At 35.5% G+C, this 17,935-nt stretch overlaps 2 protein-coding genes across 5 annotated transcripts; one reads left to right on the top strand and one right to left on the bottom strand.

Annotated features, from left to right (window-relative positions):
- Nucleotides 1-529: 529 nt before the first annotated feature.
- On the bottom strand, nucleotides 530-2,609 carry LOC125212858 (uncharacterized). The gene is made up of 2 exons (XM_048113135.2): nucleotides 2,189-2,609; nucleotides 530-912 (listed from the first exon to the last, which is right to left on the bottom strand). Exons 1-2 carry the CDS (start codon nucleotides 2,397-2,399, stop codon nucleotides 704-706), a joined length of 420 nt encoding a protein of 139 aa, XP_047969092.1. The 5' UTR covers nucleotides 2,400-2,609; the 3' UTR covers nucleotides 530-703.
- Nucleotides 2,610-3,599: 990 nt separating this feature from the next.
- On the top strand, nucleotides 3,600-17,176 carry LOC125212658 (calcium-transporting ATPase 10, plasma membrane-type-like). 4 transcript variants are annotated; one of them, XM_089067769.1, is made up of 36 exons: nucleotides 3,632-3,741; nucleotides 4,337-4,395; nucleotides 5,384-5,546; nucleotides 5,637-5,753; nucleotides 5,828-5,867; nucleotides 5,948-6,069; nucleotides 6,155-6,286; nucleotides 6,393-6,482; nucleotides 7,065-7,134; nucleotides 7,575-7,645; nucleotides 7,718-7,801; nucleotides 8,256-8,333; nucleotides 8,411-8,485; nucleotides 9,132-9,215; nucleotides 9,302-9,384; nucleotides 9,496-9,604; nucleotides 9,694-9,749; nucleotides 10,081-10,123; nucleotides 10,199-10,282; nucleotides 10,439-10,576; nucleotides 10,766-10,828; nucleotides 10,945-11,043; nucleotides 11,191-11,301; nucleotides 11,468-11,638; nucleotides 12,542-12,601; nucleotides 13,294-13,458; nucleotides 13,557-13,673; nucleotides 14,076-14,174; nucleotides 14,552-14,689; nucleotides 14,772-14,872; nucleotides 15,374-15,419; nucleotides 15,518-15,652; nucleotides 16,219-16,326; nucleotides 16,411-16,502; nucleotides 16,662-16,759; nucleotides 16,872-17,176. In XM_089067769.1, exons 3-36 carry the CDS (start codon nucleotides 5,388-5,390, stop codon nucleotides 16,910-16,912), a joined length of 3,279 nt encoding a protein of 1,092 aa, XP_088923895.1. In that variant the 5' UTR covers nucleotides 3,632-3,741; nucleotides 4,337-4,395; nucleotides 5,384-5,387; the 3' UTR covers nucleotides 16,913-17,176. The 4 variants fall into 4 exon arrangements, with proteins under 4 accessions (XP_088923896.1, XP_088923895.1, XP_088923897.1 ...); XM_089067771.1 differs by having other exon boundaries at nucleotides 3,670-3,741; nucleotides 4,325-4,395; XM_089067770.1 differs by lacking the exon at nucleotides 4,337-4,395 and having other exon boundaries at nucleotides 3,600-3,741.
- The last annotated feature ends 759 nt before the right edge of the window (nucleotides 17,177-17,935 follow it).

The raw sequence follows: 17,935 nt of genomic DNA, 5'->3' as shown, positions 1-17,935 counted from the left end.
TTTTTTCATGTTATTTTCTAATGAATATCCACCTCATTTTACCTATCATTTGACTTACACTTTTGGCGCCAAACTTTTTTACCTGGCTATAATTGAAAATTTATCAAAATTGAAGCTATAAACTAAAAGAGCTAAAAGTTCAAGGCTACACAAAAATTACTTCAAAACTGATCTTATAAATTGAAAATGCTGAAAGTTTGGTTTGTATAAAAATTATGTCAAAGTTGAGATTATAAATTGAAAATGTTAGAAAGTTATAATTAATCCTAAAATAATTATAGTAAGGGGGTGTTTGGTTTTATTTTGAGCCCAAACTATGGAATTCAAGCTAGTGGGCTTTACAAGCAGATTGAGACAGGGTAAGCATTTTATTTCTCTTGTTTGGTTGCATTTGGTGCAGGTATGGGAGAAGAAGAAAATGACAATAAATCAAAAATCCATTAAAAGGTTAGTAAAAAAATTATGTATAACGAACAGACTAATCTGATGTTATAGGTTGGAAGGGAACCAAGTCACCAACAAGACGCAGTTCAAGCAAACAAGCCATCTTTTCTTTCCTCCTTAGCCATCCTTCTAAATTTCAACGTAATTCGATGCTTTCAGGTTTCAGCTGATTACATCAAGTTCGTCATCAACATACATCTTAGTAAACACACATGTAAAATAAAGATCAACACAAAGGGGAATCCAGTACATAACTATATCAACTGGTTTGTTTCATTTTAAAAGCAGGATGGATAATCATGTTGGAAGAGTCCAAGGCATCGATTCTGGCCATATATTCCTTCAACCTATTCAAGACGACAGGCATTGCAGAGGCATTACTTGAGATTTTCTGTTTGAGTAGTTGTAGTTTCTCAGTTTCGTCTGAATCTGCCATAACTGGAAGGCCTGCGGTATCTCTCATCAGACCTGTGCAAGCAAGAAAACCTTAGGTATTGAAGAACAATTATGAAGAAAATTCTAATATTCGGATGAAGAAGACATAAGCCATAAAGCTTGCATACACATATAAATTTGCTTTAGGTGACCCGAAATTTACCAATGGCATATATGAGCAATATTTCTACATTCTACAGATGCAATTATGATCATAACTGCTAGTATTATTTTCAATGAAGATGTTGCAACAGGGTTCCCAAGATCAAGGACAAGATTGACACACAACACTCATGCTTACGGGACCAGAAAATTGGTATATACTGTAAGCGGATAGAAGGTGGAGAGCATCACTTACACTTCTATTGTGAATCTCATCTCAAATTCCATATATGTAACATTGACCAAAAAAAGGATGCAAAAGAGGGAAGAGATAGGTCAGTTGAAACATGAACTACAGATTTCATATACTACATTTGTGCCTACAGCAAACAATTTATTATAACTGTGTTCTTGGAGATTATGCATTTAAACTCTCAAGAGAGCTACTTCAAATAAGACACCCGTGCATGGAATCTGCAGATGGTATATGCTTCCTGTGTCTCTTTTATGTAAAAGCAAAGGAGTTTATAAGGAGAGTGGGGGGGAGAGCAGCCCAACCCTATGAAATCATGACACAAAAAGACAACGATGCTCTACTGAAATAAAGAATACTTCATGAAAGAATTCTCTAATGCAAGAAATAAGAAATTAAAAAACTCTGCAGACTTGTTCAACATCACCAGAGCTTACAAACTAAATCCGAAGCTGAAAAAGAATTAAGCCTAAGACCAAGAGAAATAGATAGATAGCACAAAGGCCTAACCAGTAGCCATTTCTAACAGCATCTGCAGCAAACAATTCATTACAATTATGTTCTTGCATATTATACATTTAAATTCACTCCCAAAAAGAGCTACTTGAAATATTATAGAGGTTGCTATCTATTGAAAGAGTGTCTTCTTTACATTTTACCATGAAATGATTGGTGAACAACATACTTCTGGTCACTGAAAAAATCAGGCAAAATAAAACATTATAGAGAAAACTTCAATAACACCAAAACCTCTAAAACAACGGCCAGAATCAGTGTTACAGTCAAATTCAAGTCTTTTTTTGCAGCTAAACAGAACTCATTAGTCTTATTGTTTTTAAATTCAAAAAGCATAACTCCCACATCTAATAAGGGTATCTAAAAGAAAATGAAAACATTTAAATTACATAATAAGTGCGAGAGTGCCTGATATATACGAAGAAATAATTCACAAACCCTGGGCATCCGCGACTGGATCTGGAAGAAGTAGCCTTTGCGATTCAAGGAGAGAAGAGATGGTGGAGCTAAGTTGTCCCGAAAGATTGATTCGGTAGTCGAGTAAGTTTTGAGCTATTTCCTCTAATTCTTCTTCTAGTTTCAACACTTCTTGTTCATCTGCGGCCAATTGGGGGACTGGGCCACCATCTCTTCGTGGTTGGGAAGACATTAGGGTTTTGAGGGGGTCAAATCCGGTAGCTGTGGGTGAATGCTTGCAGGCAGCTGCTGAGACAAATTTGGGGATTAGGGTTCAACGAGTTGAAAAGTTGAAAGAAATTGCAGTCATGCCATTTTCCCGCCAAAAATACTATCCTATCCTGTGTGGGATTTCCATAGCAATAGCTAACCAAAAATTTCTCATGGTCTTTACCACAATCTAGTCAATGTCCTAGCCCTTCCAAGAAAAAAACACCAAAAATAACAACAAAATGAATTGAAGAAAAACATAATAGAAAAAAAATGAAATGGGAATAGAATATTTATAAAAAAATTTTAAAAAATCGGCTAGTTGTGCTCGTCTATGCCCTATCTCTAGGGCGTTGTTTTTTTCATCCCCTCTTCATGTAATTTTTCGCAAATTCTTCATTCATAATGAATTGTTTCGAGCTTTTAATGTATATTTTGTTCTATAATTGGTATATGGAGTAGTTAATATTTTGTACATGTTGCATCTTATTTCATTTGCATGTATGTTCAACTTGAGTGTTAGATAAATTTAGAGTTTGTGTCTAGATTGTGAATTTGGCTATTGATTAGCAATTTGGTTGTTTTTTTATTTTGATTCAGTTATATGATGTTGAACAATTTAGGATAATATATTTGGCAAATTTTGTAATGTTGAGCAATTGTGTTTTATTTTGCAATTTAAGATTGTGGTGAGTTCATCTCACAAGGCATGTGAATGTTACTGTGGCCCCAAAATCCTTCGGTGTTGTATCTCCGGGGCGAGCACATCTCGTTATAAGTTCAGCCCAAATCTTGAGTCTTTTCATTATTTGGCAATATGACGAAAAAAGGAATTTATCTATGCACTCGTATGTTAGGACTTATATAAATGTTGGCTTGTCCAAAGTCAAAAGAGATCGATCAATATCTTAATTGAGCGGTGGTGCCCTGAGACACACACATTTCATCTTCTTGTGGGCGAGACCGCGGTTACCATAGAGGGCGTTCAAGTCTACAATTACATATAATTACTAGTAGTACATAAAGTTGAAATAATGTGTCTTGCACGTTTAGTAAGTTAAATAGATAGTAATGTGTGATCTTTATGTTGAAATATGGAGCATGATCAACTATGCCTTTCTTGTAATCGAAGCAAAATATATACTTTGAAAAAAAGCTATATTCTGCTTTAATTAGTTAAACAAATCAAAAGGAGATATTCCTATATGTAGCTCTGATGTCCACGGATCATACTAACTTCTTCATCAACAAATATTCATCTGAATTGAGTGTGCATCTGCCGCTGCTACTGAAGACGTCGACCATCATTAATTCGCAGTCAATTGGTGAGAAAATTTAAATATTAATTATATATCGTGTTTATAGATATTGATTTGGAGATACATGCATAGTACATACATAATACTCATTATAATATCCTATTATTCAATAATTTCTTATCTAATCTTGTCTAGTACTCCATTAATTATTTATCTTTTTCGATTAATTATATCCATTTCTTAAAACATTTGTTACTATATGTTATTCTGGTGGCGTATTACATTGTGAAGAAACAAAGTGGAGCTCCTATATTTTGGAATTAGATTAATTTATGACTCTATGTATGTTTATTCTGGATTCAGTTTTACAAATGTTTTTTGGAAGGAATATTTTTGTGGATTCAGTTTTTAAAATGAAGACAATAATTTTGTGTTATTAATTTGCTTTTACGTACATGTCTCGAATGGGAATAATTTTCTCCGGACAACCGTTTTTCAATCTTGAAAGTAGGCTCTTCCATAAAATAAATTCAAATAGTATGATGATATCTTAAAAAAATAAAATAATATACTAGTACTATACTTGATAAAAATGCATCTTACATGATTAAATTTATAAGTATATTATTCTGTCATAATTTACACGCAGTTGTATATTTAGTTATCCACGTGTCGCGTACACAGAGAAGCATCTACATTGGTGACGAGTGGAGAGGACAGGTCAGCTTTATTTGAATATTATTTGGCCGTTTGGAATTGGGTTCATTTTATTGGAGAAGAATCCACACAAGTATGATTACATGATAAATCGAAGAATAAGGGGCGAATTAAACACGAACACATTCCAATTCATCCTTTTCAAGTTCCGTGTCCCTTAAGCAAAGATAAACAGTATATCAATCAACTAAGGAAACCACAAAACATGCAACTTTAATTTACGAGTAGGGAATAAGATGATTAGAAACAAAATTCGAAAGTGATCACATTAACTTTTAAGTATTCAATTAGAATGGACTTCGTAAGTGATAGGTTTTACTTTTGTTACACTTTAACATATAGAAATTGAATAACGTGTGAAGAGAGGAAGATGTTGAGTTGAAACGTGGTGCAATGCATGTAATGGCATATGTCTTTCTAGATTCTACACAAACATTAGGTGTTCCTCACCAAGACATTAACCAACCGATTCACCGCACAAGATTTATGGTCTTTTAAATTAATCTAATGTTTATTCATCATAACACTATCATTATGTGACATGATGTACTCACTTTTCAGTTCTCACAAAAAAAAATAAAAATTGGCACTCTTTTCTGGAGTATATCCATTTCGGAAGAATAAAAGAATAAAAAGAAAACGAAAGAACTTTCAAAATTAGTTCGCCAGAAACTGCTAGGAGAAGTTTCGTTTCCACTATTCCTCTCCCTCTTTCCGCCAACTCTTCAACCTGCAAACCTATTTTCAGGTGATTTCGCTACGATCTAATGAAAAATTATTCAAAATTTTATGAGTTAATCAATTCTAGTAGTAGTATTGCTAAATGCCAATAATACTGCTGCTGCTGCTGCTGTTGCAGTAGCAGTGTCTAATTTGAATCAAATTAGGAGAATGTCGCCAAGGTTGCGATGGCATTCAACTGTTTGTTTCTGTGTGTAGAGATAGTTAATGAGATTTGAGATAAATAGCGGTATCATTTCTCCTACGACAGATTAATGAAGGACGAATTGCAAGGCTCGCCGTACAGGCGCCACCGCAACGACCCCGAAGCCGGCGGCAGCAGCCGCTATGACTACGACGACGACGACGCGGGCTCTCCTTTCTCTATTGTGCGCACAAAACGTGCTCCAATCGACAAATTGCGTCGCTGGCGGGTAAGTTGATGATCACATTACTGAAAACTCATGAATTACTATTCCTGTATTCAAATCTCTGCAACTGATTTATCTGGCTATGCTTTCCAGCAAGCCGCTCTTGTGCTGAATGCATCTCGGAGATTTCGATATACGTTGGATTTGAAGAAAGAAGAGGAGAGGAAGGAATTGATTGCTAAGATTAGGATGCATGCTCAAGTCGTTAGGGTACTTATATATTTCTTATTCGTATTTGAATGTTCTGCCTATTTTCATTCACTAATCAATAATTTGTTGAATAGGCTGCTGTTCTTTTCCAAGAAGCTGGTACAGGACTGAATGGTAATTTCTCTTTGATGTTGTCTTTTCTATTATGAAGCTCTAATAGCCTGTTCTTGATAATGTCATTTCTGTATTTTTAGTATCAACTCCTGCAAAGTTACCATCAAGTCCAACTCGAGTGGGTGAATTTGGTATTAGCTCAGAGGAACTGGTTGCTATGTCCAGGGAGCATGATCTCTCATTTCTGCAGCAAAGCGGAGGGGTAAGTTCACTGTCATAGCATCTAATAAATAGCTTCTTATCTGCCTGACTTCCATTATTAAATCCTTACGTATATCCTGGATTAGGTTAAAGGAGTGGCTGAGAAGTTAAAGTGCAATGTGGAGAAAGGTGTCACTGCTGATGAGGCTGACCTTATAGAGCGAAAGAAAGCTTTTGGATCAAACACATATCCTCGAAAAAAAGGACGAAGTTTCTGGGTGAACATTGATTAATTCCAGCATTTCTGTATCATGTATATGGTAAAGATTAGTTCATTGGCCTCATAGGCAGTTTTTATAATATTCTTTACCATACAACATACAGATGTTTGTCTGGGAAGCTTGTCGAGATACAACGCTCATCATTTTGATGGTTGCTGCAGCTGCTTCGCTAGCACTAGGCATAAAGACTGAGGTATGGTCATGGGGAGCATAACTTGTTCATGATTTCATATGAGTGCAATACAGGTTTAGTTTGGCCTGAGTTTTCAACTTTGGATCACGTTAAATATTCCATGTTATATATAATCAGAGTATGAACTCTGTAGCTAATTGTAAAAGTCTTTGGTCAAGAATTCGGGTAAAAACTTTCAGTTTTTAAAACAGTCATTTTATAACTATGTTGTGAATAAATATAAACATGAAAGTTAGTAATAAATTATCACATTATGAATTAAAAATTCGTATGCCAACGAAACTAGAGTTCACCTGAACAAAAGATTAATGAAAGCATACCAGGTACAGATTAGAGAACCCAAAAGATGTAACATAGTGTACCACATTTTCTTCTACGTACATTTACCTGAATGTATGGAGTTCCTGGAACTATGGTTAATTGTTAGCTTGGTACTTGGTAGCTGTAAACATTATTAATCCCTGTAAGCTTTATTCAATAACATGAACACAAAATAATGCTTTTGATGTGGATGTAGTTTTCATGCTCCTGGAATTTATATTAAGATATTCAATCTTGCAATTTGTACTTTGTACTTTGTAGGGTATAAAAGAAGGTTGGTATGATGGAGGGAGCATTGCCATGGCTGTTCTCATAGTCATCATATTTACTGGTATCGCCAACTTACTTGTTGATTGAATATTTCATTTAAGTGCATGGTCTGAATGTGCTATGCTTTACGAATAATTTAAATGCAGATAGAGAACAATTTTTGTTCATTTGAATTTTCTGTTCAAAAGTGAGTACAAGAAGTTGCTCCATAACATAAAATTAATAAATTTCTGAGATCCAGTGATGATAAAAATCTTGATTCCAAGAGAACTGGGATTATCTTTGAACAAGAAAGAGTAAAAGAACACAAATGAACTGAATGGATGCTATTGCTAGTTCACAATGAAAGCTAACAAGTTAAAAATTGGTTTGATTAGTCAAAATGTCTACTACTATATTTAATTGAAGTTCATTCTGAGTTCAGGTTTCATTAGATGATTGACAATTTCTGTTCAATGTCTTTGCTGCTAGTGACTTTTTAGATGTCCATAATTTTTGCAGCCGTAAGCGACTACAGGCAGTCTCTACAATTTCAAAACTTAAATGAGGAGAAACAAAACATTCAAATGGAGGTATGTACAATGAAGTAGGTCATACATGTATTCCTTTGTTTTCTTCTTACATTTTCTGGTAACCGTTTCCAGGTGGTCAGGGGTGGGCGCAGAATTAAGGTTTCAATATTTGATATAGTGGTTGGTGATGTTGTGCCTCTCAAAATTGGTGATCAGGTAGTAATACACTTCAAACACTCTCTTCTTTCTTACTCCTCACCTTAAAGGATAAAATATACTACTACTAGTATATTTCCCTTTTCAGTTTATTGTTTGAGAGAAATGATCACATACTTTTTTTCTTTTGGTCAAGTTTAGCATGCCAATCAGTTGCATATGAAGAAGGATGTGGTTGCATATTGACATCATTGGCTGAAACTAGAAATAGAAATTCATAGTAGGCTGGTTAAATAACAAGTCTCACTTTTCTCATAGTAGGCAGCAAAATGCCTTGGGTCTGATTGGATGTATTTCATTCTGAAGCCATTTTAGTAGAGTTATATTTTCCTTCATACTGTGTCGACCAGTTTTTCAAACGCAAAAGCTACTGAGATGCATTTTGATTACTCAATTCTTGAATATGCAAGAATGTTCAGGAACTTCACTATAGCCATTGCTTTTATGCATACAGGTTCCAGCTGATGGACTGGTCATCTCTGGCCACTCTCTCTCAATTGATGAATCCAGTATGACTGGGGAAAGTAAAATTGTGAGTTAATTACATCAACAGCTGCAATTGCTGGTCGCTGTTGTGTTAATATTCTAACGTATTAAATGTGGAATTAGGTACACAAGGACCCAACTAGATCACCTTTTCTTATGTCAGGATGCAAGGTTGCTGATGGGTATGGTGCCATGCTGGTAATATTACTTTCATCGCCTCCAGTCTAATTAGGAATTTTCGCTGTTGAATCCATAAGATAAGATAATATGTGATACTAATGGAGAATTATCAGCTATATTAATATTGAAACCTTTGGTGTCTTATTTTTCATTTTCAGCAATTACTATGTATTGTTGCATAGTAATTGCGAACATTGGTTACATATTTGTGCATTTGTATAACTATATTATAAATCCTGGATAATGATAATTTTAGTTTGTTTGTTTATTTGGCTTTTCCTTTGGGGTATTTTTGTGCATATTTTCTTGTGACATATTCATTCAATGATTTGATGGATTGTGTATTTAGCTTCCATTATTTGGTAAATGAATACATAGCAGTGATTACAATTATAATGAATCGTTTCCTTGAAATTCATCCTGAGAGGTTTTATGTTCACCTTGTTTCTAACAGAAATTCTTATTGCTAGCGCATATACTCGTTTCTTGAAATTCTTTTCCTAACAGCATTCCTATATGTTGCAACTTATAAAATGGTTACAAACTAATGCATAGAGACATAGGAGCCACACTCTGTAGATTGTAATGATGAACTGTTCTTCACAGTATGACTATGTGCATACACTCTCTTTTATATCAGCTGATTTTTCTACTTATCTTCCAGGTAACAAGCGTGGGCATAAACACAGAGTGGGGTTTACTTATGGCGAGCATATCAGAGGATAATGGTGAAGAAACACCATTGCAGGTTAATTTTTCTTGGGATCTTTGAACCTTCACACGAATGCCTAATGGTCATATTTTGATGCCAAGGGTTACTTGTTACTTCTCTAGGTACGACTAAATGGGGTTGCCACATTTATTGGAATGGTTGGACTTGCAGTGGCTGCAGCAGTTCTTATAATCCTTGTGGTCAGGTAGTTGTGTTACTGAAGGGGTGTCAGAGTTGGGGTTTTGAGTAATGAATTGCTTACTCTCATTATATTTTCAATAGGTCTAGAGTAAATTAACCTTTTATGAACTGCTAGATTTTTTACTGGGAACACGAAGGACCCCGATGGCACGGTACAATTTATAGCTGGGAAAACGAAAGTCGGTGATGCGGTCGATGGATTTATCAAAATTTTCACTGTTGCAGTATGTAATCCGCTAATTATTATTTGAAGTAGTCACAGGACAGCTTATGCTTATCTGTGGATACTTCACTAATCTGGACTTAACTCTAGGTGACCATTGTTGTTGTTGCTGTACCAGAAGGTCTTCCATTGGCTGTTACCCTGACGTGAGTATATCTTATTATGCATTATCTTATGGGTCCGTTGCTTATGATTATGCAGATTTTTCTTGACAGATATCATACAGAATAACTAGTTCTCTGTAACTCACTCTCATTATCCCTAAGAAAATGTCTATATTTTTTACTGAAAGTATCGTTGAGATCATATAATTCAACCTACCTTTTCTTTGATGCTAATACGCTATTCATTGTAACACCAACAATCTTTTTGGTGCTTCCTTGAATCCTTTGACACAGCACTACACATAAGCAATTGTTACTACACACTCAACTGTTTTCTACCTCTTGACTTCTTTAATTTGCATTTGCCTTGCAGGCTTGCTTATTCCATGAAAAAAATGATGGCTGATAAGGCATTGGTATGTATAGTTTAGTTACTTTTATCTAAAATTATTTCATTGTTATGCAGAGCAACACTAACAATTGAACTGCAGGTTAGGAGGCTATCAGCCTGTGAAACAATGGGCTCTGCCACCACCATTTGCAGTGACAAAACTGGGACTTTGACACTGAACCAGGTGCTTTTCAGCCCGCTTTATATGCTTCCGAATTTTCTGTTGTAGCCTGTAGGTCTAGTGTTGAGTCAGTTGCTCTAGCTTTATAGTAAAAAATTTGTTGCGTAACTTTATTTGATTCGTAAAGTTGCTTGCTTATCTTTGTTATTTTATTTCCAGATGACGGTAGTTGAGGCCTATGTTTGTGGGAAAAAAACAGACTCACCTGACAACAAGTCTCTGCTTCCTCCGAGGATGATCTCTTTGCTTATTGAGGGCATTGCTCAAAATACCACTGGAAGTGTCTTCTTAACTGAGGTATCTATTAAAGAGTATTGGAGTGGCATATGATTGCTTATATTTTTACAAAGTAAAGCCCACAGTATTAAGCATTTGAAGCTTTTCTGTTCATCTGCCTAAGGATGAATTAGCCTTTCAGTAGTATATGTTAAACCAATATTCATGTTTATGAATGAAGAGTGCTTATCTGTTACTGTTTTCCAATAGGGTGGAGCTATGGAAATTTCTGGATCACCAACAGAAAAGGCTATTCTGCAATGGGCAGTAAATGTAGTGTGACTGTTCTGTCTCCTTTCATTTTTGTGTTTGTTTTTATCCGAGTTTGCACATGTCTTCTTGTTATTGGTTGTAATTTCTATTCGCCTTGTTTGTTGATTTGTTCTTAGCTTGGAATGGATTTTGGTGCCTCTCGATCAGATTCTGCCATAATTCATGCTTTCCCGTTTAACTCAGAGAAAAAGCGAGGTGGTGTCGCCCTAAAACTGGTACACAATATTCTGTTTGGACTTTGGAGGGTTTACTTTTTCCATGTCTTCAACTGGTTCAACTTGCTCATTTAGAAATCATTTCCTCGATCCTTGATATATTCTTTCCTAGCAAACCAATTTATAGCTGTTTTGAATTATTGGCAGTCAAATTCTGAGATCCGTGTGCACTGGAAAGGTGCTGCAGAAATAGTCCTTGCATCCTGTACCCACTACATTGATGCAGATGATAATGTAGTCGAGATGGATGAAGACAAGGTCTGCTCCAATGATAGTTATTTTTATAGTAGAGTTTTATTAGGCAAACATAAAGCTGATGAAGTTATTGGGCTTAAAATCTTGACCTCAATGATTTGTTCATTTGTTTTTATGTTTTAATATCATTTGAATCTTACATGTGAATATTTGATGTATATTCCTGCAGCTTTCACTTTTCAGAGAAGCAATAGAAGATATGGCTAAAGAAAGTTTGCGTTGTGTAGCTATTGCCTACAGAACGTGTGGAATGGATGAGGTTCCAACTACTGAGGAGGAACTGGAAAATTGGCAGCTACCTGAAGGAGACCTAATCTTACTTGCTATCGTTGGGATCAAGGTGTTTTTCTACTCTAACAATCAACATTGGGTTTGTCAGTTCGTCAATTGACATCTACAACATTATCTGAATTTTTTCTTAAATAAATGAAAAATATATGAACCAGCATTCCTAAACAATGCATATGAAATTTAGATATTAATTTTCATCTGGTGTTTGTGCATGGGTACCATAACTAGAAATCTTAGCTAAAAAATTAATTGCGTATTCTGCCTTCACCAAAGGTGGTCTTTGAGCCGGTGAGCCACTATCAGCCGAACATGCTGGAAACTGAAAGACATTTGACAAAATAGTCTGCTTCTTCCAATCACTTTTTTTGGTTGCTTGTAAAGTATCTGTGGGAAGCTTAATCTATGCGCAACAGTATCACACTAAGGAAACTAACAACTCTAGTATGAGTTTAATAAGTTAAATTTTATTGGTGGACTGAATATATTTTGAGAATTTTACTTATTGTTTTTATTCTGCAGAGTACTTGAGTTACATTTCAGGACTAGAAGGTTTTAATTATTTGAGTACAGCTTATTGAGTAATCATTTGTGTACATTTAATAAATTGACTGGGTGATGGTTTTTCACTAATGTTAGTTTAACATGTTGGAAAGAGAAGGGATTGCATTAGTAGGAATGTAGGATACTCTGTTGCACGCCATCTTTCTCCTTTATTACTTGACTCTGAAGTGAAGTGATCATTGGTTCTTTGGCCTTTTTGGTTCATTGGTTCTTTGACTTTTTTCCCACCCTCAACCCCCCTCCCATGTGGTTAACGTCAGTTTCCCGTCTCCGGCATCTTATGCAATTGTGATATAAATTACTCCTTATTTCCCATACTTATGGTAAATACCTTTTTCTATGCCTCTTTTTTAATTAAAATTATTTGTTCTTCATGGTGTGTATATTGTAGGATCCTTGTCGGCCAGGGGTACGAGATGCAGTTCAACTCTGTGTTAATGCAGGCGTCAAGGTGTGTACATTCATCATTTACACACATGTAGAGTATTGTGTGTTCCTCAGACTGTTTCTTTGGCTAGTTCGTTTTTCTCATGTCTTTACGATTTCTGGGTCTCTGAGCCTGTTCCACATTTTCCTTTTCTTTGTACTGGAGAATTGTTTTAGAAGAAGCCTTGGGGGTTTTGACCATTTGAATTTTTGTTGATTCAAACTTGAAAGATATTTATAGCTCTAAAACTGGCCATGCTGGTCTGTAACTCAAATCTGTAGTCCAGCATTCAATTGGAGCAATCTGTTTTTTACATTATGCCAAATTGTTTGGTTCGCCAAATGATTGCCTTACCTAAGTGCGTCTAGAGTTTTTATCTAGTATTTTTTTCCCTGTGTGACTTGGTATATTTGAATAGGGTTTGTGCATTTGGATTTCATATTTTTATAGTTTCTTTTAATAATTCTTTTGAGTTGATTAGTATTAGAATGCTTAATTTGTAATCCAAATGGCCACTAGAACTGTGCGAACATTTCCCGACCAGATACGTGTTGAAATGGGGACTTCCCTACGTAAACTGGGGTTCATTGCTATATAACTTATATTGTTTCTGTTTTATTTATTCCCTGCAGGGAACCATGCATGCATAAACTTGTATTATAAACTATTGCAATCATGTTGGTATTGTTCATTTGAGATGATTGGTTTATTTATAGGTACGGATGGTCACTGGGGACAATCTTCAAACAGCCAGAGCAATAGCCTTAGAGTGTGGGATATTAGGGTCAAATGCAGATGCTACAGAGCCCAATCTAATTGAAGGAAAGACATTTCGTAACATGACTGAGTCACAAAGATTAGAAGTGGCGGACAGGATTTCGGTAAGCGCTGAGAATTATAGTGCTGCTAGGAGATATGCCTGTTTGTGATCTCTGTATAAGAGGAGAAGAGAAGTACCATTTACAATTCTCGCTTATAGGTAATGGGAAGGTCATCACCCAATGACAAACTCTTGCTTGTACAAGCATTGAGGAGGAAGGAACATGTTGTTGCTGTGACTGGAGATGGCACTAATGACGCTCCTGCACTTCATGAGGTTAGCATTTTCATTGTTCTACCATTTTGGAGTCTCCTTTAAAATAGACGAGGATCTCAGAAATGGGACATTCTTTTGTTAGTTGAATATTCTTATTCAACCTTAAGTTTTTTTTTTTCTATTTGTTTCAGTTCATTAAGATGATTAATCAGCAGTCATTAGAACAATATGATCCTCTTTTCTTCTTTTTTTTTACTATTGATATTAAGATTTAAGAAAATAATGGGAAAAGATAACTGATCATTTTCTTCGTTGGTAGAAATCAAATTGAATTTTTCTCATGGATAACTTTCATATAACTGCTTTTCTTTGTATTTAGGATTACATCCTATATTTCTGTTTTTTCTTGTTCTTTTACTTTTATGGACTCCATTTCATGCTTTCGATTCTGTCTTGATGTAGGCTGATATTGGTCTAGCAATGGGTATTCAAGGCACAGAAGTCGCAAAAGAAAGTTCAGATATCATCATACTGGATGATAATTTTGCATCTGTAGTAAAGGTTGGTTTTTAGTGTCACAGTATGCTGATGCAATTGTGTTGTCTGGATTTGACACTCAGATTCATCCCTTGAGGTTTCTAATTTCAAAATCATTTGCAATTAACTTCTCTTGGCCTTTTAATTAAGTGCTGATTAGTCGGTCTTTGTTTAGCTATTTGGATATGCATAGTGAATTTTGTAGTAACATTCTCATACAGGCTAACTTTCATAAAACTGTTTTGGAACAGAATATGTTATATCTACCTCAGACAAATCTCTCTGTTATGATTTTTCTAGCTGCTCTCTCTTGGAATTTCAGCCTTTAAACAAAATAATAAATTGTTAGCATCAAATATTATGTCACAATGTTGGTACTTCAGCTGGTAAAGTAATTGCAGGTTGTCCGATGGGGTAGATCTGTGTACGCCAATATCCAGAAATTCATACAATTTCAACTTACAGTTAATGTTGCAGCTCTGGTAATCAATGTTGCGGCTGCAGTTTCCTCTGGAAATGTTCCACTCAATGCAGTACAGGTGCAGTTCTCTCTCCAACTGTATCTTCTATGCATAACTTTTCCATGTTCTAGCCCATCTGCTTATTAGTATATTCTTCCAGCTACTATGGGTAAATCTTATTATGGATACACTAGGAGCCCTTGCACTTGCCACGGAACCACCTACAGATCACCTCATGGGAAGACCTCCTGTTGGAAGAAGGTTAGACTTCATGTGTGTTTGAAATAAAGAAACTAATGGTGTCATTATGTTCTCTTAATTTAATACGTCCACTAATCATATGTAATACGAGTAGTAACTTTATGTTAAGATCTAACTGTGGATGTCTTGCTAGCGGGGCTCAGAGCTGTCTCACATCTTGCCTCCCCTGGTTTCGCTTTAAGCCATCCGTGATATGATTAAACTTGGTTTAAATGTATTTTTTTGGTCTTTTGCTCTATCATGACAACTTGAAAGTTAGTCTCTGAAGCAATGGAAATTTGCAAGTTTGTCCTTCTTTTGTTCCTTATCCTCCATGATCGATCTATAACATCAGTATTTATCTAAGCTAAGGGATTCTAGAAGATCAGTTATATTCATAATATATTCGTCAAGTCTAACTTGTAATATCTATAGATGTGAATTAGTTGTTATTTACTTCAACATCTATAGTCAGAAGGAATAGTTGATTTTGTGAAGTCACTGATCAGGGCCTTTATACAGGGAACCTCTTATAACAAATATCATGTGGAGGAATTTATTAATACAGGTATAATATTACTTCATTTCAGCACCTTAATCGCACTTTAATGTGTCAAAACATGGGACATAATCATTTTCTATTATTGGTTTCTTGAATGATTTTAGGCTTTGTATCAAGTAACTGTTCTGTTGGTCCTCAATTTCCGTGGAAAGAGCATTCTGAATCTGAAGAATGATACGAGTGATCATGCTTTCAAAGTGAAGAATACATTGATATTCAATGCATTTGTCTTTTGCCAGGTGAGGTTACTTTTATATAAGGATACCTGAAGCAAGTAAATTGTTGTATTCAATGATGGGATTTGAGTGTCAAAACTGTGGAACAATAAAACATAGATGTATGTGGAGAAGTATATAGACATAGTAGAGAACGGTAGGTGTATTTCATTAGTCAACATAGGCCACATATATGTAGTACAAGAGACTAAAGCTAAACTATGTCACGTCATCGATGTGGGATACTAATATTCTTAACAAAAACAAGATAAGGGGGCACTTGGACTTGGTTCTGTGCAACTAACTCACCACACAGGATAGGTTCGCTTACATATACACTTGATTTCTAGAGAGTTCCATCTGATTTTTCTACGATGATTGGTATATCTGTTGATCAGCATATACACACTTAGATGGTTGTCAAATTCAACTGGTAGTATCATGTCTTTACAGTGTGATTTATTTACAGACACAAATTGTTGGTTGGCAACTACAAATAAGATATATTGATTTGGTCAACTTCAGTACTTTAGTAATGGATCTGTGTCTGTGTGTGTCTGCTACTGATTTCTACTTCAATGTCTTGATAGATCTTTAATGAATTTAATGCTCGAAAGCCGGATGAAATCAATGTATGGAAAGGAGTAACAAAGAACATTCTCTTCATGGGGATAGTTGGCATCGAAGTGGTGCTTCAGGTACTTGTGTTTTCTAATTGACAATAGCAACTGGTGTAGTTGTGAAAACTTGACATCATCTGTATTCTCTCTATGCATCTCCAGGTTATGATTATATTTTTTCTTGGGAAGTTTACTTCAACTGTTCGTCTCAGTTGGAAATTGTGGCTTGTTTCTCTTACCATTGGTTTTATCAGGTTAGTTTAGCAGTATTTTAGTTGGTGGTTGAGTTTTCTGCTACATTACTTCACACTAGGAATATAATTTTTTTCTTTATAGTTATTAGTGTGTATGTTTAGTCACTTCACCTCTAAGATCTGATAATTGTATTATCAATTTTTCCTTTTGTCTACTAGTTGGCCTCTTGCTATGGTTGGAAAATTAGTCCCTGTTCCAGAGAGAAATTTCAGCGAATACTTCAGAAAGAGAAGTAGTAAGAAAAAGCACTTTAACGGTAAGTATGGCCGAGCTTACTCTGATTACCTCGCTCCCAAGTGTGGCTGAGAAATGTTGTACAGTTGGAATGACAATTATTTGAACTTGATCAACATCTTCTTCTCTTTCAGATAAAGAAGATGTTGCATCTTTGGAAGGTCATGCGGGATAGACAGACATTTGTATGTGTACAAAACTGGAAGTGAACTAACTTTGGCTTGACTAGACCGACTGTCACGTTCTAATACGAGTATTTACTGCTTATTCATGTTTGTTTAGTTAGTGAGGCACACAATGATCTATTTTGGTGTATTTATAGGATGTAGGTCCCTTGTCTTTAGAGTAGGTTTGTGTAAATTAAAAATTTGTTTGTTCGATCGATCAGCCTTGTATTTTAATTTGCGGTTGTATCAATATTGGCTTTCGTTGCTTTTCATCGTTTACTTTTAAGCCTTTTTATATCGTTTCGACTTGAGTAGACATTTCTGTAGTTTATTTCAATTCAAAAAGTATGTACCCCAACTAATTGCCCTTATAACAAAAAAATTCTGGTAAAATTGCGGGTCTTTTAAAATGAAGCATAATGAAGATAGTTTCCGTCCGAGATTCAAACCAAGATAAGTTGTCACAGGTTTCAGTCAAAGGGAAGACGCTGTCACTGAAATAATATTTTCACAATTGGTAAACTCAGTATTTAAGTGATATTTAGCTATTATTCTTGTTTCATTAGAATTAGTTTTATAGGCATATTTGACACACTACCAAATAAACTGATATGTTGATCAATTTTGAAGGAAAAACTGCCTAAAAATGGGCATAAGGTGTAAAGGTGCTAATTTAGAACGCAAGTGTTGTGGGAAAGGATCGCACGGATCGGATAGTGTGGCGCTAGCCATAAATGCACAGCCCGTTTAATGTTGAAGAGAGACAAGAATTTGAGAAAGTTGGATCAAGCACGGACTACGCAGGGTGAACCTCAACTGCATGACCTGTGCGTACATGTGTTGAAGGCGAGACAGGTTGTGACGAGATACGGACCATGTGTGGCTACAAGCCTTACACACGGCCCATGCCATAAGGTGCCACCACCTTGGCCGAGAAGAGTTTTTTTTTTTTTTTTTTTTTTCTTCTTTTTTTTTTTCTTCTTGTAGTGAAGTTAATGACACTGTTATAGTTATGTTCTAGCTCATCTCAC

Source organism: Salvia hispanica, chromosome 3 (assembly GCF_029641045.1).
Source record: "Salvia hispanica isolate PSC_SH4W2 chromosome 3, Shi_PSC_v1, whole genome shotgun sequence".
NCBI lineage: Eukaryota > Viridiplantae > Streptophyta > Magnoliopsida > Lamiales > Lamiaceae > Salvia > Salvia hispanica.
The sequence above is the reverse complement of the archived record's forward strand: the minus strand, read 5'-3'. Positions and strand labels throughout refer to the sequence as shown.